Source organism: Poromitra crassiceps (assembly GCF_964638095.1).
Source record: "Poromitra crassiceps genome assembly, chromosome: 17".
Taxonomy (NCBI): Eukaryota; Metazoa; Chordata; class Actinopteri; order Beryciformes; family Melamphaidae; genus Poromitra; species Poromitra crassiceps.
Window position 1 is genome coordinate 13,564,574 of NC_139635.1, and position 26,568 is coordinate 13,591,141.

General features: G+C 44.7%; 1 protein-coding gene across 1 annotated transcript; it reads left to right on the plus strand.

The window, feature by feature from the left end:
- Positions 1–25,999, plus strand: LOC310792210 (hepatic and glial cell adhesion molecule-like; the record flags this gene model as incomplete). Its single annotated transcript, XM_083653938.1, has 7 exons — positions 1–77; positions 3,083–3,244; positions 4,378–4,506; positions 12,619–12,782; positions 15,972–16,077; positions 17,039–17,114; positions 25,897–25,999. Exons 1-7 carry the CDS (start codon positions 8–10, stop codon positions 25,997–25,999), a joined length of 810 nt encoding a protein of 269 aa, XP_083510064.1. The 5' UTR covers positions 1–7.
- Between the last annotated feature and the right edge of the window lie 569 nt (positions 26,000–26,568).

Consider the following 26,568-nt stretch of genomic DNA (forward strand, 5'->3'; position numbering starts at 1 on the left):
GAAGAGGATGTCGCCTTCTGTGATTCTGTCTTGGTTGATGTGGGCCTGCCTGCTGCCTGCAGAGAGCGCAAAGTCCCGTGAGTTTGGATTCATTTTACAGGATTGTATTTATAATATTTATTTATTTTACATAAAGTGTATAAACTAAACAGAAGCGTATTGAATTAACTGGGTAATAAATCTGCCGTTTTCAAGCTTTTTTTTCCATTAATGACTCCTGCGAATAGATCTCATGATTCTAAAAATATTATTTCAGAATTACTACAATTATCTCATAATTCTGCAAATTAATTATAATTCTGAAATAATTATCTCATAATTCTGACATAATGATCTTGGTAATCTTGGTGGTGGGGATGATTTCAGTAAAGACCAACATGACATGCTATTTAATTTGATAAAGTTTTATTTCTGTTTTGGTTTGAGACATTTGCAGACTTGAGTCATATTGTCATAGTTTATAGACTTTGTGCTGCCACCTCAGGACTTCAGGGTTGAGGCCTTGGCATTGTGTTATTTCTCCAGGATCAGTTGAGCCAATATGTGTGGTGACCTGCAAAAACCCTTCACATGTGGGAATTTGACATTTTCATCTTTTGACATTTCCGTAAATCAGGAACTCTCCCCTATATATATAACTTTTGGAACAACCGTGATAGCTTTCTCAGATCAAAAGTTATGAGCATTTTAACCTGGTGTCTATGCCGACCACCCACAGTGCCGACAGCCTGCAATGCCGACGTTAGGTTTAGGCGTGGGGGGTGGGAGAGGTTAGGGTTAGGGTTTGGGGGAGGTTAGGTTTAGGCATGAGAGGTTACGTTTAGGCGTGGGGGGTGGGAGAGGTTAGGGTTAGGGTCTGGGGGAGGTTAGGTTTAGGCGTGAGAGGTTAGGTTTAGGCGTGGGGGGTGGGAGAGGTTAGGTTTAGGTTTAGAACAATGGCTTTAAACATTCCACAACATTGTATTTTCTAGTGGCATTCCACCAAAACCATAACAATAAATACTTTCCCTTTTGTTTTATGAAAATAATGATTCACCATGATGAACTAACTACGCAGATGAAAGTAACCAAATCACTCAAAATCTCAAAATACCTGCAAAACTCATTTTCAATGTGTTTTTTTTGGTTCATTACTAACAATGTGTAGCAGCGACATGTGAAGGGTTTCTGCAGCAGGCCACCACGCATATACAGTAGTGCCTGGTCTCTACTGCACTACAATCTCTCTAAATAGATGTATGTAGTTTAACACGTACCAAGTTGTTACTGAAGAGAAGAGCTGTTTGTCAAGAGACAAACTGAGAGTGGCTCAACCTGTTGCAACTTGCTCAGTATAAACAAGGAGCACTGCCGCCACCCAGTGACTTAATCTGTTACTGCAACCAAATAATGTTCCAAAAGGATAGTCATATTTGAGGCTGTTCCAGGTTCTGCATATGAAATGTGTTCAAGCTGGGTCCATGTGACTCAAGACACAGTCAGACACTTCTCACACAGTTGAACTAAAATCATGCATGCTGTTAAAGTGACACTCACACTCATAGACCACCAGTGTGCACATGAAATGGTACCTCGACAGTAGCCTGGGTAAACCCAGCTGCCACGTGACCTGTTCTCAGACCTGCTCTCAGTCACTAGTGAGCAGGGTCTGTCTGAGAGCAGGTCACGTGGGGGCTGGGTTTAGCCAGGCTACCTCGACAGGCACACATCCTCATTATTTAGTATTTATTTTTTATTTAGTATTTATTATCTCAGAATTATGAGAGAGGAAGTCATTAGTTAAAAAAAAATGCTGTCCCCCCCCGTGAATGCAATATATAGTGTGGCAGTGTAGCCTAATAATTGTTCATTTCCCTGTTGCTGCTGCAGCCAGAAGTCCTACGGCACTAAAGCAGCAGGTAGCCTACTGTAGGGCTCAGACCAGAGATGTAGGGCTCAGACCAGAGATGAAGTGGTCTACAGCACGACTTCATTCAATAGTCAAACACTGTAAAGGACAATAACTCACTGGAAAATAGAATAAAATGGAAAACATTTGAGCATAATGCAATGGAACAGAACAGAAAAGAGTAGACACCTCAAAACGTTTTAAGAAGAAATTGTTATTAGAATACCTTGGAATATCTCCTGTGAGTTTAGATGAGTTCGCTTTTCCAATGCAAGTCACCCTGTTTAATGTCACTAGGTAAAAAGAAGGTTTTAAAGTCGAAATGAACCCAACCAAGTGCCAAGTGGCGCGTGGGTCGGAGTCCGTTTCAGACTGAAAGCATAACTTGTCTGAGATGACAGGTTGAGAGGCGGGTCATAGTAGCATGTCGATGATTTTATCTGGGGACTGGATTGGGCTTTGGCCTTAACGAGCCAGTTACATTTCTTTGCATTTTTAGACATTACCGTTTGCTTTATTTTGTATGTTACATACAATTGGCCAAGTTAGTAGTTAGTTTATGGGATAGAAATTCTGCCAGATGACAGGCACTAGGTGCCATTTTCTCCTTCATTTGGAAGAGAAAATGATCCTGAAATGAAGATTTGATTGACAGCTGCATGTCATGATATGATTGGTTGAAATGGGGTAGACATTTGATAGTACTAGGTGACGTCAGCAAACTGTAGATTACTGTTATGAATGAAATCTTGAAAAATTAACTTTTGATGTGAAAAAGTGTGAAAAACTAAAGAAATTAGATTTTTGTGATTTTTTTTGGCATACATTATTAAATAGGTGCACTGAATACCCAGGTATTTGAACTAAAAGAAAAGAAAAGTCATTTTTGGGTTCAGCTCGACTTTAACCCTGAATAAGACAGTGTTTCAGTATCAAGGAGGAACAATGGTCATGCTACAGTAACAAGCCATTTTTAGGATCACTAAAGGACAACTGATGGAACTGTTCCTCAGTTTATGTCACAACAGGCCGACAAAGACAAATATCAGAATACAGTCAAAACATCAAGACATGCCTTTAAGTCTCAAAGCAGGTTAGATGTTTAGCTGAAGCGTTGCTGCTCCGCCCCCTCTGACACTGCCAAAGCACACGCTCTTTAAAATGTCACAGCTTACAATCTTTTTGTCTTTGCAGAAAAAACACTCTATGGGAAACTAGGGGGCAGTGTTGTCCTCAAGCCAGACTTGTCCTCTGTGAGTAGCTCCATTACGGCCGTAGAGTGGCACCATGGAACTGGCATCGCCATGCAGTGGAATGGGCTGAATCACCCGATAGATTCCTACCGTCAATTCAAAGGTAAACTGAGACACAGGGTGAGTTAAGCTCAGATTTAACAGGGGGAGGGAGGGACAAGTTGTTCTCTCAGATGTATGCTGAATGGTGCTGTGGTTTTTATGACTGCGCCGGTGATGGCCATGGCCGGATGCATGATGTTTTCAGGTTGTACGTACGTCTGTCTGTATGTACATCCATTCCTTGCTCGTTAATGCAATATCTCAGGAACGCCTTGACGGAATTTCTTCCAATTTGGCTCAAACATCCTCTTGGAATCAAGGAGGAACTGAGTGGATTTTGGTGGTCAAAGTTCAAGGTCACTGTGACCTCACGTCCATCCGTTCCATCAAGGAAGGGGGGGGGGGGGGTCGGTAAACGCTCAACGTAAGCTCAACCTATGCTGAACCCACAAGTTTCATTTAGGTGTCCTTGTTAACAGGCGAAGCCGTTCACACCAGCCACACGCATGTCACACTCATGCCATGCTCAAGTGTTGCTCACGCCTTGCTCACGCAATCGTTCAGGATTCAATCCTATTTTCCAAGCGTGGCGCGTGCGCGGGTGGTGTGAACAGCTTCACCTGTTAACAAGGATGCCTAAATGAAACTTGTGGGTTCAGCGTAGATTGAGCTTAGGTTGAGCGTTGCTTCGGCGTATGGTGTGAATGGCGAATTACGCTTGGAAAATAGGACTGAATTCTGAACGATTGCATGAGCAAGGCTTGAGCAAGGCACGCGCGCGGCTGATGTGAACGGCTTCGCCTGTTTTTCTAAATTAAACTTGTGGGTTCAGTTTAGGTTGAGCGTTGATTCGGCGTATGGTGTGAACTTCACATCTGTGGTTAAGAAAAGTGTATGAAACAGTGAAGTTTGTGTTCAGCAAGATAATCTTTACAAATAAGGACCACTTTTATGACCTTTGATGCATAAATGCATTTTTTAAGAAAATACTTCATCTCATGAAAGTACTACTCATTTTTTGTGAACATTATCTTGTGGGAAAAGCGATCTAGGTCAATACTGCACCAATTTCAAAAATGTCTGCTCACATGACTTAGTTATACATAAACAAATATGAAAAAAGGGATGTATGATGCAGGTTGAAAAATACAGAAATAGCTAGCTACCCCTAACTATGTTATTGCATATTTGAAGATCGTGGTGACCTGAACACTTCAACTGGAGAGATGATGATCAGAGGATTGACCAGAGGAGACAGTGGATTGTACACAGCACAGATCAACAACGTCAACGTGGACAGACAGATTCAACTCAAAGTCATCTGTAAGTGTTTTATTTTGGCAGTTTGACTTGATTTTTAAGTGGGTGATGTGGACTTGTGTCTTGTTTTCCCCTGAATTCACCACTTGGTTTTAACCAAGAGCAATGGTGAAATTTCCATAGGGACAACCATTTTAACAGCAAAAATCGTGGATGTCAGCCGACATTACTGTCTTTCAGTGGGTGTAGCAGGTTCACTTTTAAAGATAGTGTAAGAAAACTGGTATCATATGAAACTAAAAGACCTAAGGCAGGGATTCTCAAACTTAAGAATGCCATGGCACACTTTGAAATCTGAAAATCTTCCAGGGCCCACCCAACCCTTGAATCACAACTCTGATCAGCAGATGATGTATTTCCCTATATATTTTTATTTCATTAACAGAGCATGTGAACTTGGTCATAAGGGAAATTAATAATCCATCCACATACAAAAATTGAGGCAAAATACCCAAAAGCCAGATTGCCAAACATTTTGTCTCCCTCACTCCTCAACAATATTTGCATGCATAACACATTTGTTGAAACAAAATGTGATGAGCAACAACAGAAGAAATCAATCCACAAGCTATTAATGCTATTTAGGCTGTGAAAAATGCTTCTTATCTGTAAAGGGCAGACTTGTGGGTACCCATTGAACCAATTTTCATTCAGATAAACTGAGCTGAGAGGTCAAGTTTAACCTACTATTGGTAGCAAGCATGTTATGGACCAATGGATGCCTTAGGTCTTCTAGTTTCTTCTGATAACAGGATCTTCACTGTAGCTTTAAAAATGACCCTGCTACAGCCATTTGATTGCCCGCGAAAATCAGTTGTGTTGGCAGACCACTTGCGGCCCACCTGCAGTACCTCCACAGCCCACTAGTTTGGGAATCACTGAATAAGGCATCCATTCACCCTGTCACCCTGGCACCCTGTCATGCTAGCTTGTCGGGAAGGGGACTAAATCTGTATGTCCAAGACAAATTTCCCTCGGGACAAATTAAAATAATCTTGAAATCTTGAAATCGTGCTCCAAAGTTAGTCAAGATTTTGGCAAGGGAAACCTCGCTTTGACCTCTCACCTCAAGATATCTGAATGAGAATGGTTCCATGGGTACCCACGAGTCTCCCATTTAAAAAGCATGCAGTTTTTTTGCATGCAGTATAAATTATATTTTTCTATTTTAATATTTCTGCATACTGGGGTCTCTAAACCGTCTTGGAATTGCATAATTTAGGTATGACTGGAAAGCGGAGACTCTTGTGGATTCGATTGTATTCATGTGTGATGATGTTAGTCTCCATAGACCTATTGTGACTTCTAGGAGAATCACAGCCTCATGAAACTATAACTACAAACTAGAGTACCTCGGGCATTCATGGGATGTATGCCCTTCCTAGGTATATTGACAATAAGGAGGGTTTTGAACAATTTCCAGAACCTAATTGCTTGCCAATCAACGAAAAATGCATGAATTCTGTACATTTTCATCAATCCCTGAGTGGTCAAAAACCGTAACAACTGACCCCCATTATTTTGATCCAGTAAATGAAAATATGGTTGTGTGTAGGCTGTGTCAGATAAAACGCATATAACGTTAACAACTCGACAGGCGTCCTGGCGTCCACAGGCATGTGCATGCCAGGACCTGGTGCTATAGCATTGCAAATGTGTTTTAGCCAGACAAGCTAACGTGTTAGCCACTCAAGATAACGCAGCTCATATGACAATGAATGACTGCGCAAGGGGCTTCCACTCAACTTTGTTGAACGCAAAGGCTTCCTACAGTTAAATGGACTATAGTTAGCCTGAACACGCTGGGGTGAGTTGTAGTTTTCTGATGTGCAATGTTCATAAACAGTGCAAGATGTTGTGAATATTGAAGATTATGAAGAACGTAATTAATGGTTTCAAGTGGCTCTTAAATACACGCAATATATCCTTTGGTTAACTTAGTAGAACTTCAATCTGGAGGTGGTTTTCTCAGTCCTCCTGTCATTTTTTTATGAATGAGAATGAATGAGAGATCCCCGTCTTCCCACAGCGTACCCTTTTAAACAGCCATCGATTCGGGGCTGATACTACCTCCATTAGAGGAAGGAAAGGCGTAACAAAATGACTCACTATTCCGTCCCTGTGACTTTTACACAGGAGGCGAGGCGTAATAATCCCACAACGATCACGGCTTTCACAGGCTGTGTAAAAGGGAGTAAAGATGCACCGCGTTGGTTTGTGATCCGACAATAAACGCAAAGAAGAAGAAGATTTAAGGTGTGGCCAAACTGATCAGTCAGAAAATGGCCAGAATTATAAAATGGATAGATGTATGTCCATTGCATACAAGTAACCTACTTGTACAGCAGGTGGCGGTAAGCACCTTGAAGGTGTCAGTGAGCCGTCTATGAACCGACAGAAGAATAAATCTGGCGTTAGGTAGCTGTTTGCTCTGTGCGCTACGTTACTTATGTAGCAATAAAACACCACTGAATGACCAGATTGATGTAATGGTCGGCCAGTTCGAGTCATGCTGTTTCCATGAAGCCCACCGGCTTTGATATCTGTTGGCTAGTTGTTTATATAACAGTAAAATAACATTAAGTTATAGAGCTGCACCGCTCAGCCATTTCCACTCTGAGAACGCCTCCTCGACTCTGATTGGCTAAACGGATGGCGACTATCCGTCCATCCGATACATGCATGCAGAAAAAGTTCAGCCCTCTTGAACTTTTCTGTCCATCAAAACGTATGCAAATTTGCTGGATACGTACGCTTCATCATGGAAGTGAACAGAGAAATGAATGCAGACGGACAGACACCACGGAGCATGTGTGGCCACCCCCTTAGGTACACTTGCCAAGTGGACAAGCTGTATAGATTAATCTATGGTTGGACTTTTGTGATGTACAAGAGGTAAATACGGGTTTGTGTAGTGTTTTCTATTCTGTGACGAACTTAACACGTTCACTGCCGTGGACGAGATAACTCGTCAAAAAAAATCCAACGGTTGACTGCCGTGGACAGTTATCTCGTCAAAAAAAAAAAAAAAAAAAATTGACGGTGGGACGTGGATCAAACCCTTTTACATCTCCTATAAAAATATGGGAGCCACCGAACGTGTACAACCCATTCCACCGACCCACTAAGTGGCGACAGTGCTCTCCAGACTAGCGAAAGCCGAGCCAAAACTGCAGGGAAAAGCGTGAGGAAACCATTCTCATACTGTAGAATGGTTTGGCGAAAACGCTTTCGCGCTGACGCACAACGGTGGCGCACAACGGTGGGGGGTTCCAAAAATAGACTGGGTGCAACACACTTTGAAACATGCAGCATAAAGCCCAGAATCGCACAAAGGTTCATCAAAGCTCTCAACCAAAACCCCAAGAAACGAGCGAGCCCCATCCAGACTCGCCCGCGGCCCGACGAGGGGCCGCCAGGCAGCAGACAGGCAGCAGAAACTCGCTTGTGACACATCCGCTGCAGCCACGGAGGGAGGAGGAGAACACACACGGAGGGAGGAGTTTGAAGGAGAGGGGGGTGAGGGTGCTGTTATGGAGGAAATTACTGTTCAGAACTATTGTTTAGATGTCTGACGTCTTACTGATGCCAAAAATAAATGGTTAAAGTGACTGTTCTATCGAATTTCACAAAAAGGCATTTATCTCAGCTTAAATTTTCAGACGCTGAAACCATGCTGTATTCAACTGCTAATGCCTACATACTAACTCTACAAACTAACTCTTTTAGACAGAGAAAGCACACATTCTATTAGTTCATTTTGAGATATTTTTTGTTCACAAAGTCCTATAGAAAATAATCCTCGGCTCTTGAAAGATGAGCCAGAATCCTAAAAAAAAAAAACTTGGCAGAAGCTACCTACAGTAAAAAAAAAAACTGTTGGCAGTGAATGTGTTAACCTATAATAAGAATGCAAAGTGTGTGTGTGTGTGTGTGTGTGTGTGTGTGTGTGTGTGTGTGTGTGTGTGTGTGTGTGTGAGCAAAATAGTGTTTACCCACAGCTCTGCCATTTTACATGCGATCAGGCTGAAGTGTAAAGAGCATCGTTAGGGTGACCTTACAGAGACAGATTCTTGAAGTCGCTAATTAGGGATGACTAAATGGGAAGAAATTGCTAATTAGTGGCCAAAATGCATCAACACTGGTTCAGCACCATGGATTGTTCCAGAGTGGAGCTGCACACAGGTGAGCTGAGTTGTAATCAGCCACTGAAGAGGACTATGAAACCTCTCTGGGGGGAGAGAGGAGAGGCTGCATGCCAACTCTGTGAGCGAGGCCTGACTACATGGCCAGTCACACAGGGACGAGTATTCCGCTATAGTGTAAAAGTGATTTGTGTTGCTAATAGTGAGTAGCATTGAGTGAATAGCCGTTAGCATTAGTATAATAAGTTTGCTAGACATTACTGACACCGGCCAGATTTTCACATATTCGTGTGACCAGATTACATAGAAAGTCAATGCAAATGGACGAGTATGAGATTTCGCCCCATGAGGCGAGAGACGAGTTTTTTTGCTGCGTAAATGACGGAATCTTCACCTCATCGCCCGTTCACTTGAGTTGAACATTTTCACCGACTTGACTGCTTAAGAGTTGACAATTCAGTGTGATATCGGCTAACATTAACATGTTATGTCCATACTATATTTCCATAATCTAGCAATAGTTTGTCTTAACTACCGTAAATTCCGGACTATAAGCCGCGGCTTTTTTCCCGTTTTTTGGCCTTTTTTGGCCCCTGCGGCTTATATAACGGTGCGGCTTATCTATGGATTTTTTCAGCAAACGGCCACTCGGGAACCTCCAAAATCTATGGATGTTGGTATGAGGCAGAACGAGAGCAAGACAGACATTACGAGAGCGAGACCCTGATTGGATGATGTTGCAAAAAATGTGCCTCGCGACCTGATTGGAGCACTGTGCCACTACTCTCTCTCAGCCACTACGGTAAAACACCCTCCCTCCTCCCTCGCTCCGGGGGGAAAAAGGCAGCGATTGAGCCTGAAAGACAGTCTGAATGAAATTGAATGTAACATTCCCAATTCTATGTATTACATTCTAAAAAACTAACAGCAACATTTTGGAAGGCTAAGCCACACAACTAGCTCGTTGTAATCTAACATCATGCTTCAAAAGATGGAGAACTGGCTGTGTTACGACGATGGCGGCGAGAAGAAGAAGGAAAGAAGGAAATCGAGCAGCAGCACGTAACCTTGGCATCAGGGTGTTGACACAGAGAGCAGACGGCCGAGGTGCCGTTCAGATCCGACTGAAGGCTCAAGTTTGCCAGTGGATCCTGACAGCGTGGAGGAGTGTCAAAACATCCACGATCACCAACGGGTTCCGAAAGGCTGGACTGCTGCGTGATGAAGAGGAGGACGCCGCCAGCTGAGGGCCTTCAGAGGCTGTTCGATTCCGACAGTGACGAAGAGGAGTTCGTTGGTTTTGAGAGCGACAACGAAGGAGAGAGGAGAGTGGCTGACGAAGCCACCCTGAGCCTGTTCGTTTCCGACACTGAAGATGAGGACTTTGGTGGTTTTAGTACGCAGGAAGAAGACGAAGATGAGGATTAATGACTTGACTTTTCTGGTTACAGCCGTGTACTGCACCTTAGCCTAAAAGATGAAGACGAGGATTAATGACTTTTCTGGTAGGCTGATTACCGTATATTTTAAGCAGCCGTGTTACTGCAACTTTAGGCTTACGCGCTTACTGTCGTGTTACAGGCACTTTATTTTGCACTTTAAAAAAAACACATTTAATTTAGCCATTGATATTGCCTCGTCAAGCGCTGTAAGCTTTGTTTTTTGTTATGGTACTACTGTAGGCTATAATGTAGATCAGTGGTTTTCAACCTTTTTCATGCCAAGGACCCCTAAATTTACACAGCACAGTACATGTTCTGTAGCTACTATCGCACTAAATGGTAACACTTGAATACGTTATGCAAATATGCAACTTGTTTTGTTGAAATGTTAATAAATGGGAGCTTCCCCAAACAGCCATCGCTTTTCCGACAATCCCCTCTGTGCACGAACCCTTACATATGGTAATTAAACATCAAAACACCCGCGGCTTATAGACCGGTGCGGCTTATATATGTAAAAAACAGTCAACTCTGCAGGTGCGGCTTATACACCGGTGCGCCTTATAGTCCGGAATTTACGGTACTTAAAATGCAAAGCTAACAGTGTGAAAGCAAAGCTAATGCTAACATCAACACAACTTGCTTTTACATTATAACAGTTATGTTAGTCACAGTAGAAAACAATACACAAACTCGTATTTACTTCTTAACTCATTGAGTGCCATGGACGTCTTTCGACGTCCAATTAAATAGTGACGTAGAGTGCCACGGACGTCTTTCGACGTCCAATGCGTTTTTTGACGGTGGGATGTCGATCAAAGCCTTCCGCATTTCCTGTACAACTATTGTAGCTATTGGAGGTCTATAACCTATTTTACAGAACCCTTAGGTGGCGACAGTGCTCTCCAGATTACAGAAATGTCAGGAATACACAGCTTGAAATAGCCGTGATCAAAGAGAACCCGCTCATGCTGCAGTCCAGAGCCATGTAGATTGTTCTGGCTGCAACTGACGGTGCGTGCGAACACAGTCAATCCGCGCACACAACTGAACCCTTCCGCCTCTGTCTGTCTGTCAGCATAGTTTCTCCACATGATTAGCCGCTAGAAAAGCAGCAGCCGACACTCAAAAGCCAAACCTTTCACTGCAGTCCGCGTGTGGCTTCTCCATGTTGCGCTGCCTGGGAGGCACGCAGGGCAGGGCACGCAGGGCAGGACACAACTACACCACATCACTACATCAGAAAATATTATCTAGAGTCAGTGAATGTGCTTGAAATGCTGCATTTCACAAAAGGCTGAATATCTCAGCTTATAATTTGAAATGCCTGAAAACGCTGAAAACAACCTATCTTCTCCGGCTCATAACTAAAGAACGGAAAATGGTATCAATAAACTTTTTTTTGCTGATGATACAATAGAGTCTCCTTGTTCTTTTTGCGTGTTCGGTGTTTACATAGTAATATCACACAATATTCTGTGGGCCTCGAGAAATCACTGAAAACGCTCTGAAAACTCTGGCACTGGGAGCGTCCGTTCTCCAAAAGTGGCTGGCACTCAATGAGTTAAGGTCATAAAAGTCCAGACCATAGGTAACTGCTCATCACACTGTAAATAAATAGCAGTCCACTTCATGTTTTGGTACAGTTGTGTTCACATGCGTTCTGTTCGGGCACGCCTGAACCGTTCCGCAGACCACCTTTTTAATTGGATGTGGGAACAGAACGCAATGTTCACACTAATCAAACGAACCAGAGTTTGGGGTCATACTGGGGTCAAGTGTGCTCGGAAACAGGGCCGTGCGGGTTTCACTGTTGCTGTCCCGCCAGTCAGTCAGAGCTCGGCAGCTGTGCAGTGGGCAGGATGGCGAAGGCATGACCCGCCCATCTTTGCCTCTGATTGGCGCAGGAGACAAGGAGAGACGCAGGATAGGATAGCCAAGCGAATGTGATTGGATCCACAATGTTTGACGGTAGGCCAATCAGAGGCAGAGAAGGGCGGGTCATGACTTCACCATCCTGGGACAAAACGATTACTTAACTTCCGGTTGAAAGGTCAACAAGTGTAAACTGTCCGGACATTTAATTTATTGATAAATTGTTATTTATTAAGTCCTTCTTGAAGGGTGCAGGTCAAAAATGACTGTCAAAAATGTATACAAATAAAAATAAATCCCCCCTCCCAAAAAGGGCACTTTTGGCATCAGGGGAAAACGGGCAGGTGCTCGGGCACCCCTAGCACCCCCCTCTGAACCTGCCTGCTCGGAAACAGGCCTGGGTCCCTGATGTCAAACCACTGTATTGTTTTAACATTGTTGTGCCCAAATCCCCCCTTCATGTGACGGAATGTTACAAGTTTGTTCATGTCAAGTGCACATTAGGCTTATGTGGAAAAACAGTCTGTGAGTCTCACTGTCTGTCTCTCTTTCTAGCTGTTTGCATTGAGACGGAGAAATCAAGAAAAAAAAGGTGCATGTGATTGATCCTGACTGCAATGGCCTTTTTCTCCTCTTCTCTCCATCAACAACAGCTCCTGTCTCTAAACCCACCATCTCTACAAAGTGTGAACCTGATTTGTCCTCCTGTGCTCTCTGGTGTAACGCAATCATCACCGATGCTGAACCAGTCAGTTACACCTGGTTGAAAGACGACACGAAGAAGATTGACTCACCCAGAGAGCAAATCATTACAAAGGTACAATGGTGACGAAGTGTTGGTCCAACTCTCTTCCTGTCCATGTGTGAGTTAGTTAATGTCCACTTGTAATATCAGGGGACTAAACGAAGTAATGCATTACTTTACAGGAATAAACCAGAATAATTTGTTCAGCTTGCCTCACATATTCATCATTACACTAGCTCGTGGTTTTCATTTTCAACAAAAAAATCCAAGGCTTTCATAACAATAGGAGTTAAAGCCACAGGACGATAATCACCAGGACACGTTTTCTTCTTTGGAAGAGGTGTTATATGTGAAGTCTTCCACTTTGTAGGAATTATATGAGTGTCCATGGAACACTGAAGAATAGGCTGCCACACGGGTGCAAGCTCAGCTGCAAAAAAAATCTGAATAAAGGCACTGAGATGATCTGGTCCTGTGGCTTTCCTCTGATTCAAATGTCTAAATGTGTTCCTCACCTGCTCAACAGAAACATCAATTATATCAGACTGCACAGGTAGGACTGAGCTGATGATATTCCCAGCATGATCTGAATTGTTCCCTTCATCAAACCTAGCAAAGAAACTGTTCAACTGAAAATCTCAAAATCGGCCTCATTTTCTGCCACCAATGCTTTCCGGGTGGTTGACAGTCCAGTCATGCTTTTCATGGTGTCCCATAACTGTTTGGTATTTTTGCTTTTACATTTTTTTTCTAGTTGTAGCTTATGTGCCCTCTTTGCATCTTGCAGTTTCCCCTTTAAATCTTTTTCTATAGGGGGGTACGGTGGTGCAGTGGTAAGCGCTGTCGCCTCACAGCTCGAAGGTCCTGGGTTCGATTCTCACCTGGGACGCTGTGAACGCTGAAGGAATGCGTGCCCGTCCGCATGTCCTCGAGTGCCCACCGCCCGGGTGGGGTCGTCAAAAGGGCCTTTCTGTGTGGAGTTTGCATGTTCTCCCCGTGCCTCCCGGGGGTTTCCTTTATATAGGAACCCCTTCACCAAAACATGCAATATCCTGGTTGCTAATGTGGTTCCTCCTCTGGTCGTTAAGGGGCCTGTTCGGAGGGAGGGGAACTGGTTGGAATAGCATGAACCTCCCACGTGCTATGTCCTACCAGTGAAGCTTCCCCTGTCAGGTGAAAAGAAGCGGCTGGCTAACTGCCCATGTCTCGGAGGAAGCATGGAGCAAGTTTCGGCTCTCCCCAGATCGGCAGTGGGTGGAGTAGCAACCAGGATAAATAAAAGTAAATTATCACTAAGGGGGATAAAAATGGGTTTTTCTTTTTTTTTCTACACGCTTTAATTCTCCTATGTCCTTGTTCCTGAAGGCAATTTTCATTGTTCATCATTCATTAGTTATGTACATCTTGTTATTTGGATATCTTTTATCTCCTTTGTTGGTATCACTGACTGTACACAAAAGTCTATGTAGTCTGTTGTTACTGTAGATGTCTCATCCAAGGAGTCATGATGAAACTCCTCCCACATAGTACAGCCAAAGCATGCCTTAATTTCTTCTACATTATATACTGTCAGGTAGTCTCAACGCCAGACCCATGAGAGTTCTTACACTGATACACTACGTTACCGCATGCTGCAGAGCTCTCTCTGGGTCTGGGACACTTTCCCTCAGAGGGCTGGTTATGGGAGGGAACCGTTCACTTGGCCAGTGATATGCCAGTGGTGGATTCAGTCCTCTCCAATCAGTAACGACTTTGCGATCAGACAACACGGGAGGCGCAGCCCATTTTTCGAACCGCTCTCTCATCGGTGCTACGACCTGTCACTCATTCAATTTCAATCCGCTTCAAAAACCAGCAGTGGCTGTTAACTGGCACAGACTCACTTATGTAGTATGTGGAGCGCAGCGATTCAACGTAATATTTGAGTCTGGGGAGAGACTAACTGTCAGGTGACCACACTGATCATTTTTCTCTCTGGTTTGTTGCTCTTCAGTTTAGATTTATAAGTTGGTACAAGATGGACCACATTATGAGTTAGCTATTGGTGGTCTTATCATTATGCTTCCTCCACATTTACAAAGCATTTATCCAAAAGTTTATTCTTCCTTGTTTCACCTTCATACTGCTTAAATCCTGGCATTGTTATGTCCAGTTTGCATTGGTTCATGTCTCCAAACACAATTGCTGGGGCTCTGGATGTTGTTGCTGCAGCGTGTTCAACAGTAGCTGCTGCTCGCGTCGCGTTGCCACTGGGAGGTGTGTAGATAACAAACAGCAGCACGCATCCAAATTCTCTCGGCAAATAGAAGGGTCTCAAAGTCAGGTACAAGATCTCAAACATCTTTATCACAAAACCTGCTGTTCACGGTGTACTGATGGCACCACCGATCGTTAATATATATACTGTATGCAGATCCCGCCGCCCCTGCTTTTACAGGAGCTGATTTCTCTGTCTGCTCTCACCAAAGTGAAGCTGTCTATTTTACAGGCGGATTCCGGTATTGCAGAATGTAACCAAATTTCCGTGTAGCACAGCAATGATGCCTCCCGGAAGTCTGAACAGTACCTCGTAAGCGCGGATCTCATCAATTTTGTTGTTTATTGACGGCAGGTTTGTGAGGATCACAGATGGAAATGGTGGCCTTGTGTGCCTTGCTCACAGTCGTCTCCGCACCCCGCCTCTCCTTCCTCGTTTCTTTCACCGGCCTGGTCTTATCGACTCTGGTGGGATGTGGATAGGAGCCCCGGTGTCAGCATGGACCACAGTCCCGTGCAGTCAGTCCCCTGAGCTGCAGAATATCTTACTTCAAGCAAGGTTTCTCTGCTGTATATGAGCGCATGCAGGGCAAATATCCCTCACTCGACAGTGTGTGTCCACACGCCAATCCATATTCCAGCGTGTCTGTTGCACTTGCAACCACAGTCCCCATAACAGAGGACAAATAATCCACCAATTGTACATAAACATATTTCCGTGCTCACACATTAGACAACATTTAACATAAAACAAAGAGAGAAACAGAACACCTGTACACAGTTCACAGCACACCGGAAGTCAAACCTGTACGTTTCTTGATGCTTTAAGCTGCTGGAGTGTCCTTGAGCAAGGCACTGAACTCCTTCCAGCTTCAGGGAACTGCTCTGCAGCTGAGCCTCAGATCTCCTTTAACCAAAGGGTGAAGACATCAAGTGAGCAGTATTCAAATTAAACTGTGATTGGTTTGTGAACTTTGAGCTAATTCTATTTCACTGATTTTATAGGTGGATTTGAACTATACGCTTTTCAGCTGTAAGGTGGAGAACCCAGTCAGTGAGGAGGTCAGCCAACCCATCAGCAACCCCCTCAACAGCAACACCCTGATCCCCAGTGAGTTACCTCACTTTGACAACACATTACATGTTACATCTCTAAGATTTCACTTTTGTTGTCTTGGTGACACCTATGGCGATTATGTCATCAGAGTGTGTGTCTGTCTCTTGTGTGTGTTTGTGTGTGCATGTGTGTGCCTGGCTGTCTCTTGTGTGTGTGTGTGTGTGTGTGTGTGTGTGTGTGTGTGTGTGTGTGTGTGTGTGTGTGTGTGTGTGTGTGTGTGTGTCTGTCTCTTGTGTGTGTTTGTGTGTGCATGTGTGTGTGTGCCTGTATGTCATCAGTGTGTGTCTCTCTTGTGTTTGTGTGTGCATGTGTGTGCCTGTCTGTCTCTTGTGTGTGTGAGTGTGTGTGCGCACGCACGCACGTGTGTGTGTCTATGTGTGCATCACTAATGATGCCTCTGACATCACTGATGATGTCACAATTTATGACATCACTGATGACATCATCACTGGCCGACTTTGTGTGTGTGTGTGAGTGAATTTATGACATCACTGAGTACTGCAGGGATGACGTATTTTTATAGGCTTTATCCAGAAATCGGCCCCATTTTGGTTCGTCAGTGGAAAAGTCCATGGGGTTTTAGAATGGGGGTTAAACTTAAATGCATAAAATATAATTATATAAAAAGGTGTCTGTGGTTAACAAAACTTTATGGGAACCCAAATTTGTGTTCAGCATGATAATCTTCACAAATGGGAATAACTTGTATGCCTTTTGAAGCGTTTTCTAAAAATCACGTTAAAAAAAGCGCATTTACGTTCCAAAAGTCATAAAAGTTATTCACGTTTGTGAACATCATCATGGTGAAGCCAAATTCACATTCCCATAATCTTTTGTTCACCACAGACAGACCTTATTTCATGCATTTAAGTGAAATCCCCATTTTAAAACCCATTCACTTTTTTGCTGACAAACCCGGAAGTATACTTCTGGACTGATTCCTGTGGTTCTCTAGGGACAGGCAGAGCGCCGGCGCTGTCTTTTCAGCACCGCAGCACACGGGCAGCTGAGGAACAGAGAGAGGGAGAGATGTGTGCACAGGAGCTTAAACAACCTGAAACAGCACTGATACTAGCAGGCGACTTCAACAGGGTTAACCTGAGGAAGAGATTGCCTACACTCCACCAGCACATCAATTTCCACACACGGGGAAAACGCACACTGGACCAGTGCTACTCGAACATCCGACACTGTTACAAGGCTACACCCCGCCCCCCCTTCGGCAGATCGGACCACGCCTCCATCCTGCTCGTTCCCAGGTACCATCAAAAGCTCAAGCAACACCCCCCGGCCTTCCGAACTGCCCACTGCTGGTCAGACCAATCAGAGGACATCCTGAGGGACTGCTTCGACCAAACAGCATGGGAAGAGTTCAGGGCTGCAGGAGACCTGGACGAATATGCAGAAACGGTAACAGGCTTCATAAAAAAATGCACAGAGGATATAATCCCCCAAAAAATAATGAAACTAATGGCAAACCAGAAACCCTGGATTAACAGTGATCAGTGGCGTGCCTGACCAAGTTGGTGCCCTAGGCAAGATTTTTGCTGGTGCCCCCCCCCCCCCCCCCAAAGAAAATATAATAAAAATGATATCGCAGCTAATTCCACCACTGCAGTGCAGGCTCAGAATCGCCCCCAGTGGCACTGGAAGTACTTTTAGGTAGGGGGTGCTGTAAGGAAGGGACTATCGGTGCTGCCCACGAGGGCAGCGCTGAAGAAAATTTTACGTTTTTTGGACTTTCATCCATATTTAGAAGAATATTTAATTTTAAATTAACATTAGGATTATACTGTTGTGATGTCATTATTCAGTATCTTCTCCTTTTCTCACTCACTTTCATGTAAGCACCTGCTCTCCCTTTAGTCGTTTTACACTACAACAGACAGCAACACAGGCATAAACACTGAACTTTATTATTATTATGGAAAACCAGATTATGATGAAAATCAAACACTTTTGAAGAGAGAGCGTATGAAATAAGATTAGAGCTGGGACGCACAAACTGTTTTTTAATGTATCCTGTTGGTGGTATAAACACAAGACAGCCAAATCCAACAATTTTGTAAATCCCATTTCTTGCCACCAGGGGGTGCTGCAGCACCCTCAGCACCCACCTTCCAGCTCCCTTCCCCCACTCTGGGAAAAAGCTCCGAGCAGGTAGAAGGGGGCGCGGCCGCGCAGTGGGTGGGGTGGTATGGATTAGGGACCATGGTGAAAGTTCTGCAGCCCAGGCAGCCAGAATGCCAGAATTCACTATTATTTAAAGACTTAAGACGTTGTTCTGCTTATTTTTTGTCTACTATTATAAAATAATAGTAGGCCTATTATCATGAAAAAGTATTTGTAAAAAATAAATAAATAAATAAATTTTACCCTCTCTGGCACCCCTAACGGCTCAAGCGCCCTTAGCATTTGCCTAGTTCGCCTAATGGACGGCACGCCACTGACAGTGATGTCCGGGCTGCCCTCCACGCCAGGACCACCGCCTTCAACTCTGGAACACCAGAGGAATACAAGCAGACAAGATATGCCCTCCGAACCACTATAAAAAGAGCACGGAGAGAATATGGCAATATGCTAGAGTCCAAACTGGACTCTAATAACCCCAGGCATCTATGGAGAGGACTCCATGCTGCCACTGACTTCAAGGGGGAGAAACAGCAATCCCCCCACACATCACCCTCCCTGCCGGATGAACTCAACGCGTTCTACGCTAGGTTTGACCCCTCTGCCAGAGCGCCCCCCCCTCGTCCTCTCCTACCCCTCTCCCCCCACCTCACCCCCCCTTTCCACCACCTCTCCCCCCCCCCCCCTCCACCTCCCCCCCTCCGGCACCTCTCCCCCCATCACCCCTCCTCCTCTCCTCCCCTCCATCACCCCCCCTCCTCTCCTCCCCCCCACCACCCCCACTCCCCCCCTCCTCTCCTCCACCCCCCCGCAACCTCTCCCCCCATCACCCCTCCTCCTCTCCGTCCCCCCACCACCCCCACAGCCCTCCTCCCCCCGACCACCTCCACCCCTCCTCCTCTCCTCCCCCCCACCCCTCAGCACCCCCACCCCCTCCCATTCCCACCTAACCACCAACACCCCCCACCTCCCACCCCCCACAGATCCAGACCGCCCTCTCACCATCACTGAGGATGAGGTGCGCCGGTCGCTCTTGCGTATCAACCCACGCAAGGTGGCCGGCCCGGACGGCATCCCCGGGCGTGTCCTCAAGGCCTGCGCCCACCAGCTGGCAGGCGTATTCACAGACATTTTCAACCAGTCCCTCTCCCTCCGACAAGTTCCCTCCTGCTTCAAAGCAGCGACAATCATCCCCATCCCCAAACAGCAGAAAGTGACCAGCCTCAACGACTTTGAAAAGCTGGTTATATCACAGATCCGCCCCACACTCCCCCCGGACCATGACCCGCTACAATTTGCATACCGCCCCAACAGGAGCACAGCGGATGCAGTAGCACACATGCTCCACACCGCCCTCTCCCACCTGGAGGGGAAGGACACCTATGTGAGAATGCTGTTCGTGGACTACAGCTCAGCATTCAACACCATAGTACCCTCCAGGCTGGTACGCAAGCTCAAGGATCTGGGACTAAACACAGCAATGTGTGACTGGATCCTGGATTTCCTGACAGATCGCCGCCAGGTGGTGAGAGTGGGCAACCTCACCTCCTCCCCACTGACCATCAGCATAGGAGCGCCCCAGGGGTGCGTCTCCAGCCCCTTCTGGTACGACCTCTACACCCACGACTGCGTGGCGACTCAATCTTCGAACACCATCGTGAAGTTTGCGACACAGCAGTCGTGGGGCTGATCTCCAAGAGCGACGAGACGGCCTACAGAGAGGAGGTGGGGGCCCTGGAACAATGGTGCGAGGACAACCACCTCTCTCTGAACGTCTCCAAGACCAAGGAGATCATTGTAGACTACAGGGGGGGGGGGGGGGCGCACACCCCACAATCACCATCAACGGCACAGTGGTGGAAAGGGTGGACAGCTTCAAGTAACCTGGGAGTCAACATCCACCAGGACCTGACATGGGCCGGTCACACCGCCACTGTTGTCAAAAAAGGCCCAACAGCGACTACACGGACTCAGGCGCCTGAAGAAATTTGGGCTAAGGCCAGAAATCCTTAGAGACTTCTACAGAGGCACCATTGAAAGCCTGCTGACTGGCGGCTTCACCACCTGGTACGGGAACTGTACCACCATGGACCGCAGGGCGCTAGGAAGAGTGAGACGCACGGCCCAGCACGTAACAGGATGTGAGCTGCCAGAACTGCAGGAACTGTATAACCAGCGGTGCCTCAGGAGGTCCCTGAACAGCCTGTTCTCCCTGTTACCCTCAGGGAGGAGATACAGGGTCCCAAAAGCACGCACAAATCGCTTGAGGGACAGTTTCTTCCCGCAGGCCACGAGACTCCTTAACATACACAAATAGTGTAGTAGCTGTACTGTACCGTACTGTAGCTGTCCCTCTATAGTAGCTGTACTGTACCGTACTGTAGCTGCTACCATTATGTATGTCTAATGTTTAATTGTATGTTTAATTAGGTATATGCTATTTGCACCTGTACGTCAAATACGCCAAATTTAAAATGTTTAAGCACATCTAAAGTATGCACATGACATGACATGTGCAGTGAATATGCCACTGTCTCTGACTTGTCGTATCACTCTACTGCCTTATTGCTTGTTGTGTCTCTTGTTGTTTTTGCACTCATATGCCCTGTTATATTTGTACTATGTTGTAAACAGAGTCCACAGCACAAGAATTTCACACGTGATACTTGTACCACGGAGTGACAATAAAAATCTTAAATCTTGAATCTTGAATCTTGAATCTTGAATGTGTCATTATATCGTAATATTGTCTTCGGGCCCTCGAAGCAGGTAGGGCCTGAATGTCACGGGCCGGGCCGGGCTGGGGCCGTAGTTTCAGGCGCTCACAGGGCTCTACAGTGATGGTCACTCGAGCAATTGTGATGTCATCAGTGAGTGATGTCATCAGTGATGCGAAGTTGAGCAATTGTGCGCTGCGCATGCCAATACAGCACGCATAGCACGTGAGATTTCTAATATATATATATATATATATGTATGTATGATAGAGTAAAAGACGTATTTTCATATCTGTTAATGTACTGCTTATGCTCATACTGCAATGTGACCTGTGCCTTATAGAACTGTACACCCTGTGATATTGCTGTACATGCTATCTGATGAGTTCAACAAGTTGTCAGACGGCCTCAGGCCACAAGGTTATTTATGAGCGTCTCTGTACAGCGAAGACGACCTCAAACTGTCAGCTTTCAAGTGGCAGTTTGACAGGTCAAACACCCGCGGGGTATAAGCGTTCTAACTGTCAACTGATGTGTGAAAGGCTATGTCATCACTATAAGCAAAGGACTGAAAAAACCAGTTTCCGCATGTTGTGTGTAACCACTGGGGTCTCTCAATAAAAGCTCAGTGCTTCGAGCAAGAAAGGTAGAAGTGACTGGAGCCGTTGCAGCGGTGCAACGCTCAGGCACTCTCCTTGATTCAAGCAAGTAAACTTTGAAACTCGAGTCTCTGTTATCTGTGATTCACTCTGGTGGCTTGGTCTGTTGAAAAGAATCAGTGGGTGTCCATTCAGAACCCATCATTACTTGGTCCTTCGAGCCGGATTCCAAATATCGTCGCTGGAGGGGAAGGAGAGAGGACACGCCGCAAGTCTGTCGACAGCCAGGACCCCAGCCGGTCCTGCCAAAGACCTGGGACGTGACAATTCGTGCCAGGCCGGTGCCTTAGATGTCCAACCTTCCTTCTTCACCAGAGACGATTGACGGGATCCAGACCAACCAGTGAAACACAGATCACGGTAAGGAAACGGTTAACTCCACCGCACAGGAGGTTTATAAAAACCACCTAGAAAGAGAGAAGAAGAACGGTGAACTCCACCGCACAGGAGGTTTATAAAAAACCACCTAGAAAGAGAGAGCAGACTGCAGACTGGTGGTTACTTAAACACTGAGAAAAAAAGACTAGTGGTTACTTTAAACACTGAAAAGCGCTATATATATATATGAATAGAAACAATTATGAAGTGAAACATAGTGTGTATGTGCGAGCGACGAATGTCACCAGTGGACTTGAATTGAAGTACACAAAGTGGGTGAATGAGGAATAAAAGTCCTAAAGAAAATTATTTTATTTGGGGAAAATGAATGTAAATGATCCTCACCTATAGAGGAACATTTTATATATATAACAGAGAGCGAAATAAATTGTGTTATTAGCCACACACCTTAATTTGTAAAGTAAGTGCTAGGCACATGGTGATCGAGATATTTAAGTGATTTAAATTAGCTTCTCTAACCAAGACCAAGGTGTATGAAGAGTGTATAACTGTAAACACATATTATTTGTTTATTTGTTTATTTGTCAAAAGGGGGACGCCCCTATAGTAAAATAAACATTTAAAAAATAAAAATAAAAATGAAAAAGGAAAGTCACCATTTCTGAAGCGGACCTGAGCAATAGTTTAATCGAATTAGACGAGATAAATAGGAAATTGACTAACAAAGCGAGCAGACTATATTAGTTCACGTCGAGTAACACAGACTCAGTAGTGACTTTATATGCCTGTATTAATAATTATTATTAAAAGATTGGGAGTTTTATTAACAACGATAGCAGTTTGGCACAAATGGGGAATTATTCACTGTGAAAATGCCACAGTTATAGGCTATTACGATACACAGTCGATATATGAGTTCGCTGACAGAATGATGGATCTTATGGGATGGATGCAAATAGATTCCCGATCAATGGGACTATTTCTTTGGTGTATCGGCCGAGCTTCATCATATCTTGACAGACGCAGTAGAATTAGAAATAATGCAAATTATTGATGAAAGATTTAGATTCAGATTATCTTGAGATTGAAATACAGAACATACAAATTAACATAACATTTTTGTGTGATTTACGCCTGAAGAGGAGAATGCACATTGCACAATAAAAGTTTGGTGGACCACAGACGCCCCGAAAAAATGGCGTCTTTCCCTCCTCTCCCCATTCACAAGTGTCCAGACAGCACTGTCCACTATTGTTCCGACGGCAAAAGCATTAAAGCTGCCGACTTTAATATCCCCTCTAAGGTCAATGTAGAGGTGGCTCTTATCCGTCGGCCCCCCTGTATCGCCCTATCCTGGACCGTGAACCAAGTAGACCCTTCAGCCCCACCAATGGAAAATTACAGTATTTACATTACCTGCGAAACGGAAAAAGGTAACGGTGTTTTCCCTGCGTGGAAGCGTAGGGCAGTTGTAAGGGCTACTTCACTGCCCATGGCAGTGAGCATTTCCCGCTGCAAACCCGGATATACGGCCGGTTTCACTGTCGTAGGTACAGACACGTTTGGTCGAAATGGCCCTTATAGCGAGGTCATCTCGGTATTGATACCGGAGTAGGAGGAGAGGGTCCAGGATAGACATTGTAACAGTTATGTTTAAATTACAGTGATGGAACGAGCGGGAGATCAGAGACCCGTTTCTAGACCACTCGAAGATTAGAGATGACGCAACAGGCATCATTACATATCTACCGTTTGTCCTCATAAAGAATTGTCCAGTCAACCTTTTAGGACAAGACAGTGATGGAAAACTAAAAAATGAGTTTAGTGCCTGTGAAACGAGGTATGAGAACAATTGGCCCAAGGCAAGTAATAACAGACAAAGCGGAATGCATGCCTCAACCTGACCCAACTAAAACTGCAGAGCAATTATTATGCTCAAACCGACAGACTTCCAAGAAGAAGCCCAGAAGAGTTACACATGACTTTACGCTATAAACGCACCCCAGGCCCTGACAAATCATGACGATAAAATAGATAGCCTGGGGCCACAACGCGTAACGTTTAGAGCGCTGTACAGAGGAATTACGCAACCACTGTTAGATTTGATTTACTCTGACGATGACATGACTATGAAAGGAAAGATAAATGATGCTTTTGAAGCAACCAAACGCTGCCTCATTAGCTCATCAAGTCTTGGCATTTCCAGACTATGACAAAACCCTTATACAAATGGTAGACGGCAAAGGGGGATTTATGACATCAGTACTGACACATAAACATGGAACAAGACTACGCCCAGTCGGATTCTGCTCCAAAAGATTAGATCCAGTGTTTTTGGCACCGCCAACGTGCGTACAAACTGTATGCGCTGCTGCTATAAGCGGTCCAAAACCCAATCTCCAATGGACAGAGTCTTATATGACAGAATGCATAAGAGCGTGGAAGCATGTTGCTGACAGGCATCATTGGCTTCCCCAAGGCAACGCAACGAGAGTGCCTTGATTGCTCTGACATGGACAAAATTAAGGCTCCAATGCTGGATATGACAAAAATTGACTTAGATAAAAGGGATATTTGACAAACTGAACAAAGTGAACAAAGTGAACAAAGTGTTTTATAAAGGCTGTGGGATCCAGTTTGTGTGATGCTAAATCCATTAGCCATTTAACATGAGCTACCTTAAATGCCCTGTTTAGCCATATTAAGTCAAGTCAAGTCAATTTGATTTGTATAGTGCATTTACACGCGGCTGAGCCGCAACCAAAGAGCTTCACAAAAGTACAAGAAGCGATAAAACAAATGATATACGCTATAAAGCATTTAAAAATAGAATGAAATCAAGTAGAAGAGTTAAAAGACATTGACTAACTACACGGCTAGTCAATTAATCAGTTATTATTATTAATAATAACAATATATATTATTATTATTATAATAATATTAATTAGGACAAGAGAAAAATGGTGAGGTGAGCGGCCTGGAATGGCGCGGTGTTTGTGGTTCTTGAAATAGCCCAATGGGCCAGGAGAGAAATGAAATCATCAACAAGAACCTGTGATGCATGCACATGAGGAGTTAGGTTCTAAAAAACAACTTGTTAAGAAAGAACACATATACGATAAGAGGCATAGCCGGTAAATGGCTGACACAGGCTCAGAGGAGAGCAGAAAAAGGAAACTATGAAAGCACCATTGCAGCGTCAGTCTCGGTCTCAGCTGACGAAGAGACAGGTGCGTCGGCCTCGGCCAACGCAACCAGGAGGAGAAAGAAAGAGAGTTGAAAGATGAGCGAGACAAAGAGGAGAAAAGAATAAAAGAGAAAAAGACCAGAGAAAAAGAAGAAAGAGAAAGAGCTCACATGGAAAGAGTGAGGAGAGAATTGGCTAAATTAAAGTTATCATGAGGTCCTTAGGACATTTATGATTATATTTGGACATGAGTGGGGGAGGCTGAAAAAAATATGGCCCCCACATCTTAATACAGAAGAACGAAAGCGTTCCAAAACCAATACCACTAGATGTATTGCGAGAGATGCAAAACAACGCCTCAGAGAGAGAAAAGCAGAAGTGGTTGACCGATGGCACAGTAAAAAATAGTGAAGGTCTATTTCAAATATAGTGACAGATTAGTAGCCTACTTTCCAACCATCCTTTATAACACGGGAGCTCAATTGATACACGGGCTTTTGCCGTGTATCAAACAGGTGGGAGGATGGAGGTAATAAACAATACTGTCATACATATAACTACATTAAATTTTCAAAAAAAGGGACACATTTTGACAGGAAGGACATGGGTGGAGTGCATAGAATCACACCCACAGCAAAAAAGACTGTCACCGTTTGGAATTGTAACAGGAAAACAATTCAGATTACCAATAGTAGAAGCAGGAGCAGAGAATACATTGGCAGATTGGATGAGCCGTTTATTCTGAACAAATAACCTGCCAAAGATCTCTACTCCTCTACAGGACACACTGGAGCGAGGCCATAAAGAGGAAGCACTGGCACAGCCCGCGCTGGGAGGGCCCATTCATCACAGCTGACCACACCAACGGCGATAAAGATCTCTGAAAGAAGCACGTGGATTCACCAGACACACTGTAAAAAAGTGATCCCTCTCCAAACTGATATTCCTCTCCAAACTGACAGCTAGTGGTGACGAAGTCCGGACTACAAAGGGTTCGTTTCTAGGAAAACTTAGTCTCAAAGCCGGTGAAGAAACCAACTGAGCCACTAAGCACTTAGATGTTTGGAAGAATAGCAGTTGGACTGTTTACAGTCACAATGACACTGATGGTCAGCAGGCTGACGAGTGACGATCCACTACCGAACAGAGACAAACGTTGGACATGCCGAAACGGCCCTTGGGGCCCGGACAAAGATGAGAACGCACGACCAAGATTTAGAAACAAATGGTACGCTTATGTGCATAAATTAGCAAAGAACTTTGGAAAAATGATTGCTCAATTGGCTGTGGTCAGGGTCCTGGCTTCAGAGACTGATACGAGAAGGAATCGTCTTCCTGTGTGTAATTGTCGTAATGAACATTTTTGCAGCCTGCTGCATTACGGCTAAGCTGGCTTCAAATGCATTTGTGCAATGTGTTATGTTGCAGCAAGAACATGTGTTCCCTGAAAAAG